Genomic DNA, 25,175 nt, shown 5'->3' with positions numbered 1-25,175 from the left:
CATCCAGCAGGGAATTTCTATCAGTTGAGCAATCTGATGTTCCTACTGCTGTAATGACATCCTCTCCAGCAGCCAAGAGATGTTCCAGGTCCAGGAAAAAACATTCACACACTTTCATTTAAACATACACACAGGCCTCTTTGCTGGTATGAAGAGATATGGTAATATCTATTAATATTTAAAATACTATTACCGGTAATATTGGTAATTACAAATTTGAGAGATGGATTATGTAGTCGCCGTATAATCCTGAACCTTTTTGTTAAACTTCTTGTACACTCACACTTTGATAAACATGCCTAACAACAGTGTACTGAACATGGTGTCCTTTTCTATTGTCTATACAACTAAAAAACATTATTATTATGCAAAAAGGACACTTCAGCCCATATACTGTATGTGCGCGTGAGAAATAGATTCATAAAGGAAGAAAGGAGATAACAGAAAAATAACCAGCTGATTTAAGTGTTAGTTACATAACCAGAGAAAATGAGTGAAAAAAGTGGAACAGAGAGAAAGAGAGAGAGAGGAAATAAAAAGAGGGATGAAGTTGAGAGAGCTTGATGGCGTGCACGGGTTTGTTTTGCTTCAGATTTGAGCGAGTAGTGTGACTCAGGCTCCCCTCACATACTGTACAGACCACGTACCAGAATAAACATCACACAATGATAAAAAATAAAAAAAAGAAGCTTTTCAGTTGAATCCCAGACACAGATTTTGGGGGCCGTACTCACTGGAGTACAAATGAAAACCATCTCATTTTCCTGGAGGCCGTCCCCTTGTCATAGTGTGCAGAATGTTCCCAAAAATTGACCAGAACAATAACTGACAAACTGGCACTGTGCAGAGACTGTACAAACAGGCCAATTAAACATCCGACACAAAAACACTATTTTTAATCAATGCATTGCTACAAAACAAATGTTTATTTTGCAAGCCTCAAAGGTGAAATGTTCTAAATGTGTCATTTCAAGCTAAACAATTTTAGAAGAAAAACAGAGTGTCCTACCAGGCTCAAAATCATTCAAGCGATAAGTTATCATCTTATCATGTTAATATGAGTTCTTGTCCTACTAGACACCACCGTCAACAGAGTTACATGATGAAGATAATGTTTGTTAATGTTTCTATTTTAGTTGCTTTGTGCTAGGTAGCAAAACACAGTGTTTGTCTAGGACAATTACCAAAAAGTTTGAAAATGAGTCACAGTGGCAGAATAAATGTATTTAAACAAGAATCAGAATCAAGGGAAACAGCATATCACATTCTGGAATGCACAAAGCAAAATCTGGAGCACTGTGAGTTGCGCATGTCATCTGCAGTGGTCACAAGGTCTTACTTCAGTCAAATGAAATGAAGACTCAAGGGTTTAGCCTTATTTTTATCAGACTATTTAACCTGATAGGACAGCAATATTTTATTTATAATAATATACAAATATTGATGTTGAGCACTGGACAACGGTAAAATCCCACTCCACACTGTTGTATATTACACATGAAAGATGATCGTAGGTACCGTCTGGAGGGTAGTGCAGATGCTTTGACGTTGTGTGACAATTTTCATTACCGGTTTATTTTAATACAAAATTCTGCCCTCTCAATTGCTTTATTTCCTAACAACAGTTTTTGAGTTCTGTCATTTCCTTATGGAATAAGTGGTAAAGCTAACTTTGTTCTGTCTCTGCAACAGGATCCACCCATTCATACAAGCTGTACCTTCATATCCGCCTACTTTAGCCAAATAATTTCCTGTTTTCTATAGTATCCTCCAGGGCACAATAACAGCAGGGGTAAAACAGAGGCACATTTGGACACTGTTTGAGAGATAATTTGTGGTCTCCAGCTCACCTTTTCTTTCGTGTGACAATGAGGACATCATTGAAGAGGAAGAAATAGACCTGCTGGCGAGATGTCCTCTTGGAAAAGATCCCATTTTCCTCTACGAAAGCCGTTAGCTCACCACGCTTCACCATCCAGCGGGAGGACGACACCAGTGGGAATGGCTGCAGAGAGAATGTGGGAAAGGAGAAAATGTGAGCCAAACAGAATTGTTAATGTGTTTAATGCAAGACAGATGACATGAAGAAATTTAAAAAGGCCTCATCTTTCTCCAAATTACATATATTAAGAGCAGTGAATAAAATGGTTAGATAGGGATGTAGCATTTTGACTGCTAAACAGTAAAATAATAAATCAGCCAGCTTTTAAAAAAGATTGTCTCAAGACCCCAGAGATCGGTTCCATTGCTTCAGTTATGCTCTTTTTAGGAGATTTCAAGTCAAGAATAGTGTACAAAATCTATTCCTATTTGTTTTTCCAATTTAACTCATAATAAAAATAAAAAAAATTATAAAAAAAAGGTTTTTATTATCAATCATTGCTGCCACTTCCAAGGACAAAGTACCCAAGTACTCGAAAAGACACTGGGTCTCATTCACTAATAATAATACGAACAGGAGAACTCACAAAATGAACATAAAATGCCTAATTGCAAACATATGCATATGCACACAAATTTGTTCTTTTAACCTCATTCTAATGCAAATGAATTTGAAGCATTCTAAATGAGCGACCATATGTGACCTTTATGCAGCGCCTTTTGTCACTCTCAGCAAATTTACGACACTCTGACATATGACACCTAAGAGAATTCGAAGAAAGATACTCAAGGTATACCAAGTCTACTGTCCTCAAAGCAAGTTCAAACATAATGAACACTTTTAAAAGTCAGCATGAAATGTAAGTTGCAATCATGTGTTTTCCTATCTATTGTGACATATATTAACACCTGTGTTGAGGAAAGTTCCTTTTAAAAGTGCATTACAAAATGCATTACGATATTGTGTTACTTTTTATGAAAAGTTACATTACTTTTGCATAACTTTTTCTCACCTATTTCTCACCGTTTCTTTTTTCTGTTGAACACAAAAGAAGATATTTTAATGAATGTTGGTAACCAGACATGGAACCAGACACGGTATCCTACTATGGAAGTCAATGGCTACCATCAAATGTTTGATTACTGACATTCATTCAAATATCTTATTTTGTGTTCAACAGAAAAAAGAAACTTATACAGGTTTGGAACAACTTGAGGGTGAGTTAGTGATGACAGAATTTTCATTTTTGGGTGAACTATCCCTTTAATAAAGTGAGATTAAATACATGGAGTATATGTAAAATTTAATATATTTAATTATTGCAGGTTTGTGTAATATTCTGAGTTTGCATTTCACTGTTTTCATTCATTTTGAGGAATACTGAATGTGTTTTTGTGCAAGTGAGATGAGTAAATGCATGCTTACATTTAGTCTAGAACTACAAAAGCCATCATGTTTACACAGCGCACACAACACCTAGTAACACACAAGTAAAAAATAATAATGTGCATGGATAAACTGCAAAATTCCATAAAAACAAGAACTGTTCATTTTGATCTCATGATAACTAAACAGAACCAGATTACTTGTACAAATGCATATGTGCTTTTTTTCACAGAAGAACCTTGCAAGAAGACTGTTGCCTATGGAAGCCTGGTAATTGTAAGATACAGTTTCAAATATGAAATACAATCACAATGTGAGACAAAGTTACACTGTGAGATTGCAAAGAACTTTATTTATTTATTTATTTGGGTGGGGACACAAGCTAATTAATTTAATTGATTAATTTAGTCATCCCTACACTTGGACATTATTATACAATTTTATACTGAATATTTCAACTTACTGAGCACTATTTACATTGCAATTTAAAACCCCCCTGTCACACCATGTCATTTCAGTTCAGCTGTATATGTGTGCATGAACAGACTGGTGTGAGATCTACTGACCTCCTAACAGCTGGACACAGCAAAGTCGTGATTAAGCTGAACCCTTTAGACATCTGCTTGTACCAAATGTGCCAGCAGAACTTTCCCACACTGCTCAAGCAGCAGGTTGTGAATACGGTTACATCAGTGAGTGTGTCTAATGCATCACTGTGTACGTGCAAAGCCAGTTAAGCACATGCATAATGTGTTATGACGTGAAGACCCACAGCGAGGGAGCAGCATGTGTGTATGAGGTAAAAATGTATGAACAAGTTTTCTGTAATGAGTAAAAAACAAACAGCAGCAAATACCCACAGGTCTGCTTACTTCTTGTGGTACAGAGCACAACATGAAAGTGAAGGCAAGTAAATAATAAATCCAATGATTAAAAGGCAGACTAAAGTCTAAACTCTTGCTAATTTCTGTGAGAGAAAAAAAGAGCATATAGTTGCGTTCACATCTCCAACCAGATCTTTTCACTCCACATTCTTTAACCAGTTGGATTAATCTCTCAAAGTAACTGGGATTTGTGTAACTCTACTCTACACAATCTTAGAATGCCCTCAGCTGTGACATGGACATTACTGTAAACATATTAAAGAGGTTTGTGGAAAAGAACAAAGATAGTACACACATGCTTTATAGGATTAAGGACATATTTCCTCTCCATAAGACAGTCTGCATGTGCAAAATTTTACATGTACTGCTTGCATAGTTTAGACAATGCATTTTAGACAATGTTCCTCATTAGCTGATATTACAGACGAAATGTCAAACACCAGTATGTATCTCTCTAGGACTGGAAATCAAAACTTTGTTCTGTAATTTTTTTTTTTTTTCAAACCAACTTTTTAACTGGAGCTGAACTTATTTTTTATGGCACTTGATTCTGTTAATGGTTTCTGAACGCATTCTTCTACAATCATAATACCATAATACAAAACTCTAACAGTGTATAATCGAATCTACAGCACTAAGCAAAAGACATTATGTTTCAGCTTGTAGTCTGAACTGAATTCGATGTGAGAAAGTCTGCAGAAGCGTTACAGTGTTAAGTGTAATTTACATCAATGTTAAATGTCTTTAACATTAAAACATTTGCAGTCATGCTGCTTACAAATTGGACACTTTGCAGTTGTTTTGCCACTACACCGATATGCCCAGCAATGCTGCATTTAAATCATTCTAATATGCTGATTTGTTGCTCAAGAAACATTTCTTATTATTTTCATTGAAAACAGTTGTGCTGCATATCTTTACTCACTTTTGATCAGTTTAGTGCATCCATGCTAAATAAAAGTAATAAGTTCAAACTTTTAAACGTTAGTGCACATACATAGTACCTTGTTTTGTCCTCACTGGCTGCATAAGTGTAATCACTTGACTCACTAAATCAGCAGGAGCGGTCCTTGACTCACTAAACAGCAAAACATTACTTCTGTTGTGTATAACTTGAAATAAACCAAGAACTTACTGTTACTTGTATGTAAAACTCATAAGACTCATATATTGACTCATTTGACAAGATAGTTATAGGTGTGTGTAACTGGACTACCAATCAAAATGGAATTGCACATTAAAACTTTGACTCAACTCAAGTGGGAGTTTAATGTCGATCATCTATTTGATTGTAGAGACGGAGTGTTTCAAACTTTCTTGAAAACAGTAATTTTTTATTACAAAACTTTTTAATAAAGAAATTACAATAATCACCTCAAAAGTTATACATTCAGAAAAGCGTTTTTTTTTTTTTTTTACTTCCATTTTTATAGGTACTTTCATTAATAAATTATTATTATATACTTAGGGCTAGTGGGATAATGATATATTGCCATGGCCAATATATATCTGCAGATATCTGGCATTTTTTAATTATCGCATTGGCCAATAATTATTTCCTGTTTGGCCGATAAGTGTTAAAAGTGTTGAAAGTTTGAAAGATAAGTGTTGCACTTTTTTGAGTTCAGATGCACAGGGGCTCTTGTTTTATGTTTCTGTTTCCTAAATTTATTCATGTTTTATTATTGAAAAATATGATAACAGAATACAGGATTACAGAATCAAGATTTTTCTATCTAAAGTATAAATCTGTTTCTTTTACAGATTTATTTTTTTAATCAAATTCAAATACCTTTTTGCATATTGATATATTTTCCTATTAATTATTTTTTCATTTAGCAAATATGTAACACTTTACAGTAGAAAATGTTATGCATGTGTTATATATATTGTATTTATAATATATATAATTATAAATTATAATATATAATGAATATAATGAATATATATGTATATAGTGAATCATAAAATTCCTTTCACAGGTTGTTTTATTCTCTTACCTTAATTTTAAACTCCAACTGGGAATTGATAGTGTACATCATTTCCGTTCTCTCCATTGTACGAGCGCCCTCATTACACTTCCTCACAAGCTGCATATACACACATACAGGCAGATGGTGATTATTGACTAAGGCTCTCTCAGACAAAACTAGAAAAATACACAGTGGTAATTCCTGGCATTTCTTACCTTGCTGACAGTATGCAGAGCTTTTTTACATGCCTCGTAAGGGATCGAATCTTTGGGCGTCTTCTGGCATATGGTCTATAAGACAAAAACGTTTTGAATCAAAATTATCTTTCAACTGTTGGTGCTTTTGCACACAGTTTAATATGCTATATAAAACAGACTTGCAACAGAACTTGTTTCCTGTATATATAATAGTTTTTGGTTTATTGTTCCTGAAGCTTTTTGAACACTTTATATTTAAAGGAGTGCTCTCAAACTTTCTCTCACGCTTGTCTGATATTTCCCAGCTAGAGATTTATTTGTTTCTAAGCTGTGGGAAGAAAAAGAGAGAGAAGGAAAGAAAATCAAACCCAATTTTCTCATACTCAGAGCCAGCCAGCCTAGCTCTACTGTCCTAAACTCACCGCCAAGCTCAGGGGACCCACAAACAAAGAGACAGAGGGATGGAAAGATGAGAGGGTGATAAAATGAGAAAAGGTCTAGAGGAAGGAGGGAAGCATAGTGATAAATGAAAACACGAGCTTTGAGGATAGGGACCATGGAGATGTTTCTAGGTCATCTTTAGTGAAGCTGACTCCCTCACTTCATTTTACATACACAATCCTCTGATAAGGGAAAAGACGACAGAGAGAAAACACCACCAACCCTTTTAAAACATATTTTAAATATAATAAAACAACTCCAACTCAAACCATTTACCTTATGCAAAGATACTGCAGAAAAGTCTCAAGCAAACCAAAAAAAAATCTTAACAGAATTGTTACAGTTGAACAGCGAGGCCCTGAAAGCTAAATATTTTATTTTAAACAGAAGAGAACTAGAAGAGAGTTGAAATTTGATAAAGTATGAAGAGCAGAGAAAGAAAAACAAGTAGCAAGTGACTTTAATTAGTTTAATATGATGTGTTATGTAACAGGGAAAGTCCTGCAGGTCAAACCAACCAAATAACATTAGTGGAATCTCAGACACAGAGATGCAGCTAATGTTATCAAAGCATAAGATACATGTCAGAAGATTGAGAATGCAGTTACAAAAGAGCTGAATGTTTATGTCAGTGTTAGAGATATTAGTAGAGGTCAGACTGGGTCTGAAGGGGAAGAAAAGGGATAATGTCACTCACATCCATCAACAGGGGCAGCCGTGTGACTCTCTGCATGGGAAGGATGAGGAAGGAGATCATGGGAAGGTTCCGGCAGTCTGGGTGGGCCTCGATTCGTGTCAGTACCTCCTTAAAGGAGGAGCTTTTATTTCTGAAGGGATAAACAGACTGTTAAACTAGTGATGGGCTGCAGAGTGTGATGTGATTGCAATTGGAATTGCATTTTTCTAAATTGTGTCTCTTGAGACAATGTTTCAATTACAAGAAACAATGTACATATTGTTAAACATATCCTGACAATATCTACAACTTTTGTCACAATGTGACTTTTTATCTTGCAATTGTGAATTTATCAAAGTTACACCTATATCTTGCGTTACTATCTATCTTATAATTGTGATTAAATGCGACTATATCTCAATTTGATTTGATCTGCCAATTGCGACTTTGTTTCTCTTAATTGTGACCATATCTCAGTGTGACTGTCACAATTGCACAATTTGTTTCTCTAAATCACAACTATATCTTTTAGTGTGACTTCATATCTCACAGCTGCAATGTAATTTCTCATACTTGCATCTTTATATCTCACAATGTGATATTGCAACTGCCACTTGACTATTTTTATTTTTACTCTGAGGCAGAAAAAGGCTTCACAGAAATTTGATCTCTGTCCAGAAAAAGCTTCAGATCTGCTGGGCTAAAGGGTAAAAGTCAGAGGTGACTTTCAGTCGAATCAGTGACGAGTTATGTGTATATGTGCTGTACTCACAGGAGCCTTTGCAGGGTCCTCTGCTGGTACACTTCATTCGAGCAGTATGTCACATAGGGGTCAAAGTTTGCCTGAGCATGCCTTGTAACAATGTCACTTATGTCATCGATTACGATGTTCTGCTGGTGCCGATCTTCAAGTTCCTTGAAAAACCTGGAGGGAAAAAGGAAAGAATACAATTGCATTAGGGTGTTAACATGCGTGACATGCCTCACATAACATCAACACGAGTCAAAGTCAATGAGGTGAGCAATGTTTTAGTCACTCCGCATGCACAAACACGCATATACACATGCAACACAAAGCCAGGAAATTGTTCTAACACCTCCTTCCCCAGCCTATGATCACATCAGAGCACAGGACATCCCAAAGCCGCTCAAATGACCAACCAGGGATGGCAGCATGAAAATCATACACACATGCTCTTCCTGACCAGACACACACTTCATGAACCGTCATAGGGTATTCACGATTTTCAGTAATCCAGAGGATGCAGCTCAGAGCCATCTGTGCTGGAACCCAGCATGACCTCTAGTTCACAATCTCACAATAGACCACAGAAAGACACAACCTGAATGCTAAATCTGGAAGTGATGTCAGTCAGGTTGTTAGCACAGGGGCTGTGACCCCGGGACCTATCTACAGGTGTTTGGAGCCCTATCAGCTTTACAGAGGGACAAGAATAATGCAAAGGACATATTTGTGCAAAGGATAAAGTTTATCCTTTGCACAAATATGTCCTTTGCATTATTCTTGTCCCTCTGTAAAGCTGATAGGTGTACAGACGGTAGGTGTACAGAATAAACACAGTGTTTTACTGAAAACATACCAAACCGTCACTTCAAAACCGAGGTATGTATCGGACCATCACTTTTGTGTATCGTTACACTTCTAACAAAGGGTAAAAAGCAAACATCTATTTCTGGTCTTGGGGTAAAAACAGTCACTGAAAGCAAAGTTCAGCTGCTGTGTCAGGGAAAATCCATCAGAGGAGTTTTGAAATTTCTTTTGACTTACAGTACAAAAGTCTCTCTATCCACAGCAAAGGAATCTGATCTTTTATGTGAGCAATCCATCACACAAGCCAACCCACACGGACACACATGCAGCAGGCCATTTCAGGAATGCTTTGCACTTCTGTTCTGGTGCAGAATCAAGGCAACTGTACATGTCCATGTACATCTGTTTAACTGTCATTTATAGCCGGCCCAGTGTCTGTTCAAATGAGACCGAATCATGTTCAGGAATCATGGAGGACCAGATGGAAAGTCCCATTTTGTGCACTATATTCAGCCAAACTGAAGTACATCATCAATGACATTAATATCACATCAACTAATTACTGCAATGAGAGGTACATAAAGAAAAAAAGGAGGACCAAAGAACTAACTATTCTGGATGTCCTTTGTCTTTGGCTCTCTATCAATGTTTGTTTGTAATGTGTAAATGTGTTTGTTTATTTGAAACAATATGGGCTCTAGTAAACTGATGATATTTATCTTGCTTATAGAGGAAAACATTAACAACACAGTTCAACATTTCAATATGTCTGTGGTTTGCTGGGCCTAATTTAGACTTAATCAACATCATGCCTCTGACTGTAAGAGACTTCTCGCTTTTTATTTATTGTTTACAAATCAGAAGCACAGCTTGGGCTAAATAAATGAGTCTCATCGTAAAATATCTTGCCAAACCAGTCCTTGAGAAGAAAACCTTGTTGTAAAAAAACTGCAAATCAGGTGACTCAAGTTTGAGTCCCGACTTGAGGTCATTTTCCTATCTTGTTCCCCTTTCTCTCCTCCCCATTGCTTCCTGTGTCATCTACACTGCCCTATCCAAAAAATAATTATAACTTTATTAAAAACATTGTGCCCTTGAACAAGGCACTTAACCTCAAAAAAACAAAAGATTTAACCCTAAAAAGGACAAAATGCTCAAGCATACAGTACCTTTTTTTTTTTCTCATTATAGGAGCAACGTTGCCCATTACTGTTTAGTACAGGCGTCGGAAATGACTCCTTGCAGCAGTTCTTTGTTTGTGTGGACAACAGAGGACTTCCTGCTACTGTTTTGACTTGCTACTTTTACACATTTTAAGTTCTTCAGGAGTTGTCAGCTGGTAGAAATGCCATCATATGTACACACATAGAATGAGTGCATTTAGCGTAGCACACAGTATTGTTTTGGATGTTCGGTAAGTTCTGTCGCTAAATATATGTCATAAAAGCTGTTTATTTTTTACGTATCATTAGGTTTGGTCTAAAAAATGACAGTGTGAACGCTAAGCGTTCAGGACTAAATGTATCATTTTCTTTTCATATCCGAACCAAACTAACCAAGAGAACCGAACTACAAATGGGAACACTCCCTCAGACATAACACAGATTTAATAACCTCAGACAGTATGCATTAAATGCAATTATCCCACAAGTTCATTATGTTTTACTGGAACAGTGCTCACTGCCAGATGTCTGTAAATGTTTAAAGAATTTAGTAAATATTTAATCCATCTGTGTGAACATAGCCGGTTGGACTTTGATCAAAGGTTTTACGTGCACTGGCCACAGCAGTGAACAGCTCTGAGGGATATTTGTGAAGACAATTAAACTTAAGCAACATCCGAGCTCTGTGTTTATAGGATAAAGCTGGTACAGTGTAGAAGTACAGGACATCTAATTTAGTATTACCTCTAAAGACATATAGGTATAGGTATTTTCAGATAAGACATTATATCACGAGTCATAAATTACACACATCCATATCGAAAACTTGAATTTTGAATCTGTTATGTTTATTTAAACAAATGTATGTTGTATCATTTTTAAGTATAAGTAACCAGATAATAATGTTTGGGGTGCGAGTGTGTGTGCAGTTTACATTGTAGAGCAAAACTTTCAAGTAACGTCAAGTTATGTTTACCACAGACTTCACTCATAGATTGAAAACCCCAATAATAAAAACCCATAGGAAAATCTTGAGGAAAACAGTGGCGATTTAGTCTTCAGGGTTTTGATGTCATCCCTGCAGAACTCTATTAGTGTGGGATGAGCATGTGTTAATGAGGCTCACCAGCTGGACTGTTCCTCACAGATGGAGAATATAAAGTGAAACCATTTCTTGTGTTCTGAAAATACAGCACTGTGCTTCTCACCAGAGGTCAGCGGGGGTAAATCCTGTCCGCAGGGCATTAACAGATCAGAACATTTGTTCATGAGTGTAGGCAGCAGGGATCAGGGCCATAAAAGTGTTGGGATGTGGCATGGACAACACTGACAGGCAGTACATACAGTATGACAGGCAGGCAGTACAACACTGACAGACACACACACACATAACACACAGGCAAACACAAGATTTTGTCATTTTAGTTCTCTTCCTTCACACTGACCAGATGGGTGAAGGGCTGAGAGAGTGTCTACATGAAAACAATGGTTCCAAACATACGAGAGTCTGCTGAATGTTCCAGTATGTAACTGATTATACAATGAGAGTTCTATGGTAAATGGAGGTTTTCAATACTGAATGTCCATCTAGATATCTACAGTAGTTACAAAATATCCGTAATGTGACATAGTTTCAAATTTCCAGGGATATGGGGATCTCAATGTGGCTGTGAATGTGTGTAAATTGTTATATTGTACACATTTTCAGAGGTCAAAAACCAAATGTATGTCACTTTTACATACAGCTGATTTTTTTTTTTCTTTTAAAGATGTCAGCCTAGTAAATGTCATTCCTAGTAATATGCATGCTAATTAGCAACTAGTTAATAGTGAGAATTGGACCCTAAGCTAAAGTGTTACCAGATATTTCAATATCCTTTAAGATTCGGGTACCAACTTCTCTTTTGACATCTTCGTTTTTAAAGCCCTATACGGTTCACTCCCTGAGATATTGGGGGAACTCAATGCAGGTCCATGTGCAAATTGTTGTATTTTACCCATTTTCAATGGTCACTCTGTATGCAGCTAATACTTAATACATTTAAAGAGGAAGAACAAATAAATACCATTATTTATTCACATAAAAGCAATAATGTCACTATTTTGATCTTTGAATGTCTATACGTTGTCATTAATAATAAGAAAATCATGGCAATTTAAGAGGTGCAATACATTTATTTATTTTTGGGATTTTTAGAAAGGGTCGTCTACAAAGCTCTGGAAGACAAATTATACTTTGAATGTTTTCTTTCTCAAAGTGATACTGTCTACCATTGCTGATTGAAGGCACAAAACAATGCCTGGATTGTGGCTTGACCGGTACACAGCACTCATCACAACGTCCTGGCCACTTGAATGATTTGGAACCCACATGGGTCATGAAGGACACAAGAACATCCTGCCTATCATCACCACACTTAATGCTGCAAATATACCACTTCTGATTGTACACTGCAGCAATGTCCGGGCATATGTTTCATGTTAGGCAGATGGACTAAAGTGTCAAATATAGGGCTTTTTCACAGTGTTTAAACCTGGGTTATCATAGTTATAAACCTTGTTTTTAACCATGACTGTTGACACCACAAAAATGCAAATAAGAACAGTAACCCAGGGTTTGGGAATGCACTGTCTGTGTGACACGTCTGGTTATGAATACCCAGTATTGATTGTTAACCCCAGGAATGTATAAGCAGTGTAAAACATGAAATAGAGGTGGGCGATATGGTAAAAGTAGCATATCATAATAATATTGATATGCTTTCAATATTATTGAAAGCATATCAATGCTTTCAATAATAATTGAAAATATTTATAATTTAAATAATTGATAAATTAACGAGCTGTACACACTCCGAGAGAAGGCCGTTAAAATCGATTCCCTATTTTCGTTTTCGAAACTTGTGTTGGTTGGTCCGATCGATTGTGCAATAAGTGACAGCCCTCTGACATGCTTAATCTTTGATAGGCAGACGCGTGATAACAGCTCGACCATGAGTAAAACCTAAGCGCTTGCGCACGGATGGGAGGGGCGGGTGACATTCATTTTCGGTTTACGTTTTCGGCTGTTTTTTTTATTTCGGCTCGAAACCGATAATGCCATTTTCGGCGGCCGAAATTTCGGTGCACCCCTAGTTCCAATCACTTCCATGACCACAGTTGTATAAAACCAAGCCCCTAGGCATGCAGACTTGCTTCTACAAACATTTTCGAAAAAATGGGTTGCTCTCAGGAGTTCAGTGAATTCAAGTGTGGTACCGTGATAGGTTGCCACCTGTGCAATAAGTCCATTCGTGAAATTTCCTCACTACTAAATATTCCATGGTCAACTTTTAGTGGTATTATAACAAAGTGGAAGCAATTGGGAAAAACAGCAACTCAACCACGAAGTGGTAGGCCACGTAAAATCACAGAGTGGTGTCAGCGCATGCTGAGGCGCACAGTGCGCAGAAGTTGCCAACTTTCTGCAGAGTTCAATAGCTACAGACCTCCAAACTCTGTGTGGCCTTCAGATTAGCTCAAAAACAGTGCCTAGAGAGCTTTGTGGAATGGGTTTCCATGGCCGAGAAGCTGCATCCAAGCCTTACATCACCAAGAGCAATGCAAAGCGTCGGATGCAGTGGTGTAAAGCACGCCGCCACTGGACTCTAAAGCAGTGGAGACGTGTTCCCTGGAGTGATGAATCACGCTTCTCTCTCTGGCAATCCGATGGACGAGTCTAGGTTTGGCGGTTACCAGGAGAACGATACTTGCCTGACTGCATTGTGCCAAGTGTAAAGGGGGGGATTATGGTGTAGGGTTGTTTCTCAGGGGTTGGGCTTGGCCCCTTAGTTCCAGTGAAATTAACTCATAATGCTTCAGCATACCAAGACATTTTGGACAATTTCATGCTCCCAACTTTGTGGGAACATTTTGGGAATGGCCCCTTCCTGTTCCAACATGACTGTGCACCAGTGCACAAAGCAAGGTCCATAAAGACATGGATGAGCGAGTTTGGTGTGGAGGAACTTGACTGGCCTGCACAGAGTCCTGACCTCAACCCGATAGAACACCTTTGGGATGAATTAGAGCGGAGACTGAGAGCCAGGCCTTCTCGTCCAATATTAGTGTCTGACCTCATGAATGCACTTCTAAAAGAATGGTCAAAAATTCCCATAAACACACTCCTAAACCTTGTGGAAAACCTTCCCAGAAGAGTTGACGCTGATATAGCTGCAAAGGGTGGGCCAACCCCATATTAAACCCTACGGATCAGGAATGGGATGTAATTAAAGTTCACGTGCATGTAAAGGCAGACGTCCCAAAACTTTTGGCAATGTAGTGTATTTTATTTAACAGAATCCACTTTCCAAGAACTACAACGAATAGAATAATTTGGACTACAATGTGTTTTTCCCATAGTGGCGCTATAAGCCATTTTTTGCTACAAGATATTTATTTGAAGTCTTTGAAATTTAAAGGGATAGTTCGTCCAAAAAATAAGAGAATAATTTACTCATTCTGAAGTTGTTTCAAACATGTATGAATTTCTTTCTTCTGCAGAACACAAAAGATATTTGAAAGAATATAGATAACCAAACAGTAAATGATGACATCATTTTCATTTTTGGGTGAACTATCCCTTTAAGACTCGCTTGCTATCAGAATATGCAAAATGAAAACACTCGCAGGACTTTCTAAAATTTACAGATAAGAACATAACTATAAAATTAAAGTTATGTGCTGAGGAAAACACATGTCAGAGGTATTAAACAGCACACAGATCTGCCAAAGCATGACAGGGCAAGCTTATGATTTTGTTTGAATCGCTTATAAATATAGTATATAAGTATATAATATAATAAATATAAATATAAAGTATTATCATGCTTGGACCCCAATGATTGCCACTTGCAACTATATTTTTATTTGTTATCTTTCTTATATAGTATTTGTCCTATTGTTTGTAATTTGCATCTTTGTTCTTTTTTTAAATATCAAAGACAAGATAAAATAACAAAAATAACTCACATAGACCAAATTTACTCTCCATTATTATTCTCCAAGGTCCTATATCAGCACCATATCAACAAACTGTCAGAGCTAGCAGAGATGTCTATCAGCAAACTTATCTGAATGTATCTAAGAGACAGATCTTACTTTTTGCTGGCCTCGCAGACATCAACGATGTTGGAGAAGAGATGGTGATGTTCTGTTTTGTTAATGGTTTCGCTGAGCTTATTTGAGTTCTTGAAGAGGCGAACGAGGATCTCCAGACTGTGTAAGTAACTGTGCTCTGATGAGATGACCTCAAATATGGCCTAAGGGAGAGAAACCTTTTTTAGACCTTGCATTTCACCTGTCTAGTTTCAATTACTACAGATATCATGCTCATATCTATGAGGATCTCTCCTAGCCGACAAAATGCAGGATAAGAACAGGTGAAAGTTGACACAGAGCTGAAAGGAACTGATTAAAATAATAAACATATCTGACAAAACTAAAAGGCACAGAGTTTGAGCAATGATCTGTTGTACTGTCCTTGCCTTAAGCTTCTCTGCTGAAATGCTCAGTGAACATTTCTTATAACAAACATTTAACAGATATATTAACAGATGCTGAGTAAAAGTTTTACTTTCTTTAAAAATATTAAATAAAATTTTACTGACCCCAAACTTTTGGGCAGTAGTGTTTGGGGTCCACTACTGCTACAGAATAATTGATCTGGTCCGTAAATAATTTCTATTGTATAAGTAATTACAATATTAGTATTGTAATTTCTCTTTTAGTCCAATGATTGTCGTTTTTCAGCCTAATGTCTTTAAAGCAAAATATGACTTGTGGAATTTAATCCAAAACCGAGAGAAAAAGTTCATTCAAATTGGCAAGTGACAGGCTCCACAGACGAAGCAATATTTAAACTGGAATAATCTGTCTTTTAAAACTTTTTGATATGAGCAAAACTAAAAGAGAGAGAAAGAGAAAGTCAGGAAGGCTGACGTGGAACTTTACCTCTTGTCTCTTTCGTTCTTCTTGATTTAACATCTCACACTTTCCACTTTTTTTAACCTGGAATAGAGAGTTGAGGATAAGCATCTCACTTTCAAATGAAAATGAATTATACACAAAGGCCACTTTGCAGAATGCATTTACACTAAGTATCAGGGGTAAGGTTCATCATCTTCAACGAGTAAGGACAGATTGTTTTCATACACCCGAGTTTACATCAGGGGTCCTCAAAGAACGGGCCGTGGTCCGGTTCCCTGGCTTGGTTCCAAATGGACCGCAAAACATAATGACATTGGTAGCACCATTTGCCGTTTCTACAGTTTAAAGTAAGCAGCGTGTCAAAACAACAGAGCAGTATATACACCACAAGCGCTCAGGGTCATTTATGGTAATGATGTTTCGAATGTATATCCTCTAATATTTTTATCAGGAGCCAAACATGCTAGTTCATTCGAGCCCTTTCAGTTACATGCGCATTGCTTCTCTCTCTAAAGACGCTAAAGAGCTGCAGATTATGTGGTTATTTTAACAACAATAGCAAAAACACAGTGACCAGCTAAATAGATTTGATACTTTCACTAAAACACTGCAAAAAATGAATCCAGCATACAGTTATTTTTCTATTTTTATTATTTGTTAAACATACAGTATTGTCACAGTTGTGTTTCTGAGTGTGTTTGTGTGTGTGTGTGTGTGTGTGTGTGTGTGTGTGTGTGTGTGTGTGTGTGTGTGTGTGTGTGTGTGTGTGTGTGTGTGTGTGTGTGTGTGTGTGTGTGTGTGTGTGTGTGTGTGTGTGTGTGTGTGTGTGTGTGAAAGTGTGTGAGAGTGTGTGTGCGTGTGTGTGTGTGAGAGAGAGAGTGTGCGTGTGTGTGTGTGTGTGTGTGTGTGTGTGAGAACCTTCTGCCTGTCTGTGCCTCTATGAATTATATTGTTAGTAAAAGTTTGCATTGGAACTTTTGATTCTCTTTCATCTTCTTCTGCCTGCACCACACTGTGACAGAAGATCGGACTGCCCAAAATGGACGATAGGGTGAGAATTATCGTCATGGCTCAGGAGAGCCAAAACTTTTTTTCATTCGTCAAGGACTTTTGCCACCTTGCCGTCACCAGCACCCTCGATGACGAGAGCCTGAGCACCTTGTTCCGGATCAGGGCCACATTCAACCATCCAATCGACCTCCCTGACACCACCGGACTAGACTGGAGGGAGACTGTCATCCAGTGTCTGGAGAGCTTCGTGTCTCAACCCGGAACACAGCCAGACCCAAGACACTTTCACGTCATGCCTGACCAGCCAGAGCTTCTTCACGTCATGCCCGCCATTCCTGAGCCCTCGTCTTCAGCCAAGAAGGCCGCCAATGCAATGCCTGAGCCCTCAGCCAGGATGGCCCGCTACCAAACCAATACATGTTCACCGTTCTGTTCCTTGACATGTTCCTGTCCAAAGATCTGTTCCTGTTCTTCGACCTGTTCTTGCTCCAAGATCTGTTCCTGTTCCTAGTCCAGTTCCCGCCCCAAGGACTGTCCATATTCCCAGACCTGTTCCCGAGCCTGTCTCTGAATCGGTTCCTGAATTCCCACCCAGCCTCCCTCTCCCACCTCCTCCCATCTGCAACCTCTCAACCCTTCTTCCGCCACTGCCTGTCAGCCCCTCAAACCACCTTTGGGGAGGTGGGGTCGCCGTAGGTCTGCCAGCCTGCAGCTCCAGCCTGGTCGTGGATCCCCAGTCTCCGCCTCCAACCTCCGCGACCAGGACTCTACTTCGGCCCATCGATCCATCAGCTCAACCTTGGCTCCTACCTCCCTTGTCTCCACCGTGACCCATCAGTCCACCAGCTCCGCTGCGGCTCCGCCTTGGTCATTCGTCGGCCTGCCCTTGCCTCGGGACTACACTCCTCTGGCTTCGCCTCGTCCCTTCGTCCCTCTGGCTCTGTTGGTCTGCTCCCTCCCTCCAGCTCCACCTTGGTCCTCTGTCGCTCCGGCTCCATCGCGGCCTTCTGGATCCCCGCCTGCGCCTGAGGGACAGCATCGCCATGTCCCTCGGGATCCTCAGCATCGCCCTGGCTCGTCGGCTCTCCGGCTCCATCCGGGTGTCGACTTCCACCTGCTCCGCCTCTGTCAGTCGCCCCCCCTAGAGTCGTCAGCCCTACCTCCACCATGGCTCCTCCCTCCGTCGTCTCTGCCCTGGCCGCCTGCACAGCCTGCTCCGCCCTGGCGGCCTGTGCCGTCTGCTCCACCCTGGTCCCTCCTGCCTTCGGTCTGCCCTACTCGGTAATGCCTACTCTATGTCCTCCTCCTGAGTCCCCTCCCTCTGCAGTTGGTCCATCAACAGCGAGGGGAGAGTGCTGTCACAGTTGTGTTTGTCTGAGTCTTGTTTTCCTTAGTCACATGACTTCATTTGTTCTGTTTTCCAGCCACTCCTTTGTTCCCACGGTAACCCTCATTAGTTCATCTGTCACACCAGTTACCTCATTAGTCTTGTCAGCTGTCTCATTTCCCTGATCTGTTTCCCCATGTATTTAAGCCGTGTGTTACCTTGTTGATTGTCCGATCTCCGTCTTATTAACACTAGAAGTGCCATGGCGGTCATTTTGACCGTTTAGAATTTTATATCTGCAATAACTTTGTTGAAAAAAAAAAAAAATCCTGCCGGTACCTGACTTTTCCTAAAAGTGTCTGTATTTTCATTTAAAATGTTTTTCATATAAATTACACAAGGCAAAAAAACAAATGAACATATTTACCTATTTCGCCCATAGACGGTCATATTGACCGCACTGAATTTCGCAGTATTATTATAGACTATAGCAATATACACAACAATAAAATGTGGTAAAAATACACAAAACATATTCAACAACAAATCATTTAAATGTAATGATATTCAGAACAGAACAAGAATGAAAAAATAACTATAAACAAGCCAAAATGAAATACTTTATAAGTGAAAGTAAGCGGCGTTAGGCTCACGTAACTCTCTAATTAGAATCAAATGTTTCAACATTTGCGATGTATTTGGATGGTTAACTATTTTAAACTAAACTACTTTATTATAGGCTTTGTACTTCACTCACGTTCCAATATCGACGGAAAAAAATCATCCTCTTCACACGCGCAAAATGGTACGAATTGTACTAGGCTATACTGACTATATAAACAGAGCAGTGGAATTTTTATATGTTAGGTTGACTATTTTATTATGGCTATAATGAACAGGCTGCAATGTCAAGATTGCAATGCTGTAATATGGTGTGTGTGTGTGTGTGTCGGCGGGCGCGATCGAACAGTGGAAACATGAAAACATAGGCTACTCCGTCATTTTGTTCAGGACATCTACAGATATTATTTATTTATAAATGTATAATTAAACTTGTTTAAATGTACAGTTTGGTGTTGTTTTGTTTTTAAAAGATATCCTAATACAATAAATGCATTAATCTCTCAATTGGGTATTTATCATTAAAGATATAGAGTTTGGAATCTAGCGGTCAAAATGACCGCTTGCGGCAGTTCTAGTAGTTATGGAATTCTGGCACTTCTAGTGTTAAGTGCGTGTGTGAAACTTCTGTCTGTACCTGTATGAATTATATTGTTAGTAAAAGTTTGCATTGGAACTTTTGATTCTCCATTTTCTTCTGCCTGCATCACACCGTGACTAGCATACAGTCATGTGAAAAGAAAGTACACCATCTTTGCTATCTATGGTTTTACGTATCAGGACTAGGGATGCTCATAATTAACCGTTAACCGACAGTAAGAATTTTGATCGGTTTAAAGTAATTAAGGTAATTTTTCTATATATTTTGAAAACATGCATGGTTAATTACGCTACACAAATAAAATGAAGCTTTTGAAAAAAAATAAAAACATATAAGCCGTGTGTAAGTTGCATTTTATTACATTAATGTAAAATAATGGTAGGCCTAATAAAGCTAAATGTTTACAAACATTATAAACAGCTATAGGCTATTTTAGTTCCCCTCATGCCACTTTTTTTTCCTAGGTGTTGGTTTTTCTTTTGATTGTTTAATAATTGTTTGCTTGGTTTGTAGATAAATAGGTTTATTGTTAAAGCATTTGTTGTTTGTCTCTTATGTTGCGGTATATGAGCCAGCTGTAACATACTTTTTTTTCCTTTTTTTGTGAGTCAGTAAACTTTTGTTATTCCAGTAAGTATCCTCTGGGCACCCCAAATGATAAGACAGAAGTCAAGTTACATTGTAAAAAAACAAACATACATTTTGTTTTTGAATGTAACAAAAAATTCTAGTACTGTTTCTTTTTTGTTTTATTTAAATGTAACTTGAATTCTGTCTTAACATTTGGGGTACCCAGAGGATACTTACTGTAATAATAAAAGTTTACAGACTCACAAAAAAAAAAAATATATATATATATATATATATATATATATATATATATAATAATTATATATATATATATATATATATATATATATATATATATATATATGTTACGGCTGGCTCACATACCGCAAAACCACAAAAACATGCGTGTGGTTACTAAATAAACAATCTCTGGCACTAAAAATAAACATTGGAAAGAAAAGAAAGAAAGAAAAAATATATACAAATAAGAAGAATGGGAGAGAAGTGAGAGAGCTCACTCGAAGTCACACAGGTCTTTATACTGACCCCTATTAGAAGTTAATTAGGGATTGAATGCACCTGTTGCCCAACTAACGTCTGCACTGCGTAGCAGAGCCAGCAGGGGGAAAACAGTCAGGCGTAACAATATCCAAAAATCTATTTCAAGAGTACACTGAATTTAATTTATTGACATTGAACAGAACTATTTTTATTTTTTTCTCATTAAAAGCAAAGGTGTTCATCATGTTTATGTTTTTATACTTTGTACTTATATTTTAAAAATACCTGCATGTAATTACAGCTGTAATTAATTTCTGTAATTACATTTTGTAAAGCTTAGTTCCACAGAAAATGAAGACGGTGATTCAATAACATAAGATTTAATATAATACAATATACGAGACAGCGTGCTAGTGCACAGACAACAATCGACCATGAACAAGCAACAGGCAGGAACTTAAATACGCAGAGATGATAACTTAAAGACAACAGCTATGGTGATTAGTGTAGTGTTCGTGGTGACTGATCAGTGGCGGGATCCCTTCCCTTACACCTTAACCCACCCTAAAACCTAACCATATCATAAAACCTATCCCTAACCTTACTTGTATCCCCCTCAATAGCAGCAAAAGTGTTTTGCAAAACTGTAGACTTTTACAAATCTGTATGATCAAACAGCTGAACTCATAACTCTATATTCTATTCTTAACTGTGTGAGTTCATCCATCAGATATTTTAAATAATATCTGAGTAACGGTTTCAAATGCTTTGTTTGTAACCAAGAGCAGAGAGTATTGACCCTCGTAGCTTTGAATCAGTGCAACTCATTTCTCCATCTCTGTGTGTAAAACCAACCACTCATGATTAACACTGGACTTATTAACACGATTAGTATACAGTTCAATGTGGCTCTCACATTACATGGCAGACTAACAGTTTCTAAGCACAGTTCAGTTCAAACAGTGCAGGTTGCAGAGAATGCGGTTGGGAGTGCTGAACATTTGCATGTGTCAGTTTGGTTATAGAATGCTGTTGTTGCTCGTCAATAGAATGCTTGTCAGTGTGTCATTTCGGCTTTAGCATCCACAGACAATTTTTCGAGCTTGGAAACAACTTGCCAGTGAGTACAAATCTGAAAAACTTCTTCACACTGAACTCTTACATCCAGGGCCGTACCCACCATTGAGGTCCCCAAGGTCAGGACCTCTGTAATTTTTCGAAGTGCATAAAATGAAGGTTGTGAAATAATTGCCTAATGTTAACTCTACTTTGGTGCTGCAATGATATTGCAAATTGCCATGATAACCGACTTCATCTGAGCTGCTTTAGGGGCCGTTCACATGTTTGCGTTCTCACGTTCATTAATTTAAATGTAGCCTAGATGTGCGAAAAGTGCAACGCTCGCTTGTTTTCCCAGGCAAGGTGAAAAAAATCAAATCAAAGTAGGCTTTAGGGCTTTATGTTCACAGAAGGTGCGAGCCGAGCGCAAATTCCAGCGCGATGCTTCATGACACGCTTTCAGTTAACGGTCATATAGTGCGAGTCTGGCCTTCGAGATGTAAGTAGTTAAACCAAACAACTGTTTACGATTAAAGTATTAAACGAGTAACAGAAACAATCAGTTTGCAAAGAATGTATCAATCAAAGCTCAGCTTTGGGAAGATAAGATATACAGGTAAAGATTAGGAGACTGCGAGAAGAAAAAAGAGAGAATGTGATGGAGATGAGAGAGGAAGAGCAGGTATTGCATACTGTGCCCATGAGATTAACATTATTACAATGTATTCCTATTTAACACATATAAATATTCTTTGCTAATTACAGTGGAAAGTATAAGGTCTATTTAACAACACAAGCACCTATTAATTATAATGCCATAATATTTGTATATGGTCCTTGAATATGTTATATTTCACCAGCATCAGCATTGGGAGTGTTTGCGCAACTTGCACCATTAAGCCAGTAGGTGGCGACAAGTGTGTCTTCATGAGTGAACGATTGAACCATTAAATGAACAGATTAGTCCAAAAACAAGTGGCTGAAACCAATCTTTGATGCTCATTTAAATTAATCATATTTGTTGGAAAACTACAGTAATACAAACAGTAATCACAAAATCAGAGCTTTACAAAAAGCAAGAGCTTACAAAAGCTAAAGTAAACACTAAATCAATACTGTAAAGTTTGTCTTATTTGACAACACGGTTGTGGTTTAAAATGTAAAATAAGCAACTAATTATCAGGTTAGTCCAATGTCTTAGTGAATATAGTGAATCATTATAATTTGTGTAAAATCCCAAGTTTGCTGATCTACTGATTCTTTGAAAATATGAAAAAGCCAAATGAATGAAGTGTTAATATGAAATTTTGGAGCCCCACACATGACATGCAGAAAATATATAAATAGGGCCTATCTCTCCATTGCTCTCTGATGCCAGAAATTTTATGAAGTCTTGCTCACTAAACGTGGCAGTGATTTATCTGCTGGATAAATTAATAGATACAATATAGCTACATCTCAAACAGTGGATCATTTATATCATCAACATATATTGTCATATCACCCAGCCCTAAAACTTCTCAATGTTAAAGCATTCAGGCTTTATAGACATAAGAGTATGATTTTCTGTAAAGCTGCTATACTATAAACCAATAAAATTGTGTATAGGCAGAGCGACACATGTTGCCCCGTCCTATCGTCCAGGTAACTCTAGGGCCACTCCCTGAGAACATTCTGATAATTCTTAACCAGGTCAGAAAAACAAGGTAATAAATGCACACTAGCTTACAGGCCAAGGAAAAGTAAATCCAAGCAAAACCTTCTCGGGTCCTCTTACAAAGAAAACACCCATAACTGGAATCAAATTTACACTTACAGAGAAAATCAGGCTAGGGAGTCACAGGGCTCAAGATTAACATTAGAGAGCAGTGGAACCAGTGGCACACATAGACTGTAAAAAAAAAGATAGATGACATGTCTCCACTCCACTCAAAAATTAAGCCAAAATATCCCAGAAATAGTTGTTGCAGATTACGTGATTGGGAGCCCGGTATCAAGGTCCCACCAATACTCCCAGCCCTGCAGAATCAATCGCAAGCACAGCTTGATTATGACGTTACACCCTGTTTTTATTGCATCAAATAACTAACTTCAATCAAACTTATGGGAAAAATACATCTCATATACGTGTCGCAGTTTTTTCTTTCGTTTTATTAATCTGTTATTTATTTAAGTGAAATATATTTAGTATATTTATTCCTTTATATATATGATTTTAGGGATGTACCGACACCACTTTTTCCAGAACAAGTCAGATACTGATACTTTAATTTGTGGTACTTGCAGATACTCAGAACAGACATCTGTATAATGTATATTCATTGTATTTTTTCATTTTTAAAAATATTGTGTAGAGAAACCAAACGAATATGATTCAAATTAGTTGGCTTATTTCGTTTAGCAAATAGATATTTCCTTCAGTTATTTTCATGCCTAGTCATGCCTGTTAAAATGTATTGTAGAAGCTTAGTTTACTTTCACTGTTAATTCTATTCTATTCTATCATATTTTATCTTTCATTTAATAGCACAGTGAATATTTAGTGGTTAAAATTTTTAAATGTCAGTGAAACATTACAATTTTCAGGTGCAGAAACTGAATAAAGTAATCAAATGTAAAATAACACTGCATCGTCTTCTATGTATAAATTAAATATAGATTAATCATCATCAAAGCTACAAAAGTTATTCAATCAAGAGCAGTGGGTGATTTTCTTTTTGTCTTTTGTTGTTAGATAAACATTAAGGACAAAGACAGCAGTAGGTTTATTAGGCTGCTCTCACTTTAAGAGCTGCACGTATTCAACATACTGTTGCATATGCGTTTTATTTCTCAACTGTTTACATTCACTTAAGACATAACTGACTATGTTTCACAAGGATACTTGCCGATACAGGCATTTCGACAATTCTGTGTGAATTTGTTGTTTCAAACACGAGAAGATTACTCAATTCTGTCCGAGAGGCAGCATTCTGGGGCACGCGCTTCGGATGTTTACGCACAGAAAACGTCTTGAAAACGCATGTGATTACAGTGCCGCTTTCCTGTAATAATGTAAGGAACCACTCATTATATTTACTACATAAATCATGTAACAATTAATGTTTTTACGTACATATACAATTTAGTTTTAATCCAAATGATGCATGAGTGCTGAGTGAGCGATCAGCAACCAGGAGCATGCAACTTAAGTGCTCTCTCTCTCTCTTCTTTGTCTGGACTCAAACACTGTACACACGCTGCGTGGTATTGGTTTTTGGCATCAGATCATTTTAATGAGTACATGAGCGTAGTATCGGACCCAATAATGGGTATCCATTCTAATTTAATTTTAACTTCACATAATCTTGTTGGTTAACGGTTA

The 25,175-nt window shown here is 37.7% G+C and overlaps 1 protein-coding gene and 1 long non-coding RNA gene across 2 annotated transcripts in view; both read right to left on the bottom strand.

Moving 5' to 3' along the window:
• The window catches only part of LOC309508555, a 320,760-nt gene that overhangs the window by 165,287 nt on the left and 130,298 nt on the right, over positions 1-25,175 (bottom strand). The gene's annotated exons all lie outside the window — the stretch shown is intronic.
• LOC309508320 (rho guanine nucleotide exchange factor 26-like) overlaps positions 1-25,175 on the bottom strand; it is a 70,656-nt gene that overhangs the window by 25,162 nt on the left and 20,319 nt on the right. Inside the window, exons 5-11 of the mRNA XM_082182896.1 lie at positions 16,146-16,202; positions 15,294-15,454; positions 8,212-8,364; positions 7,461-7,590; positions 6,341-6,415; positions 6,153-6,242; positions 1,851-2,005 (exon numbers count right to left, since the gene is read on the bottom strand). Of these exons, the coding sequence (XP_082039022.1) occupies positions 1,851-2,005; positions 6,153-6,242; positions 6,341-6,415; positions 7,461-7,590; positions 8,212-8,364; positions 15,294-15,454; positions 16,146-16,202 (821 nt within the window). The remainder of the gene's footprint in view (positions 1-1,850; positions 2,006-6,152; positions 6,243-6,340; positions 6,416-7,460; positions 7,591-8,211; positions 8,365-15,293; positions 15,455-16,145; positions 16,203-25,175) is intronic.

This window comes from Leuciscus leuciscus, assembly GCF_965113295.1.
Source record: "Leuciscus leuciscus genome assembly, chromosome: 10".
Taxonomy (NCBI): domain Eukaryota; kingdom Metazoa; phylum Chordata; class Actinopteri; order Cypriniformes; family Leuciscidae; genus Leuciscus; species Leuciscus leuciscus.
This window is presented reverse-complemented; position numbering and strand designations above follow the sequence as displayed.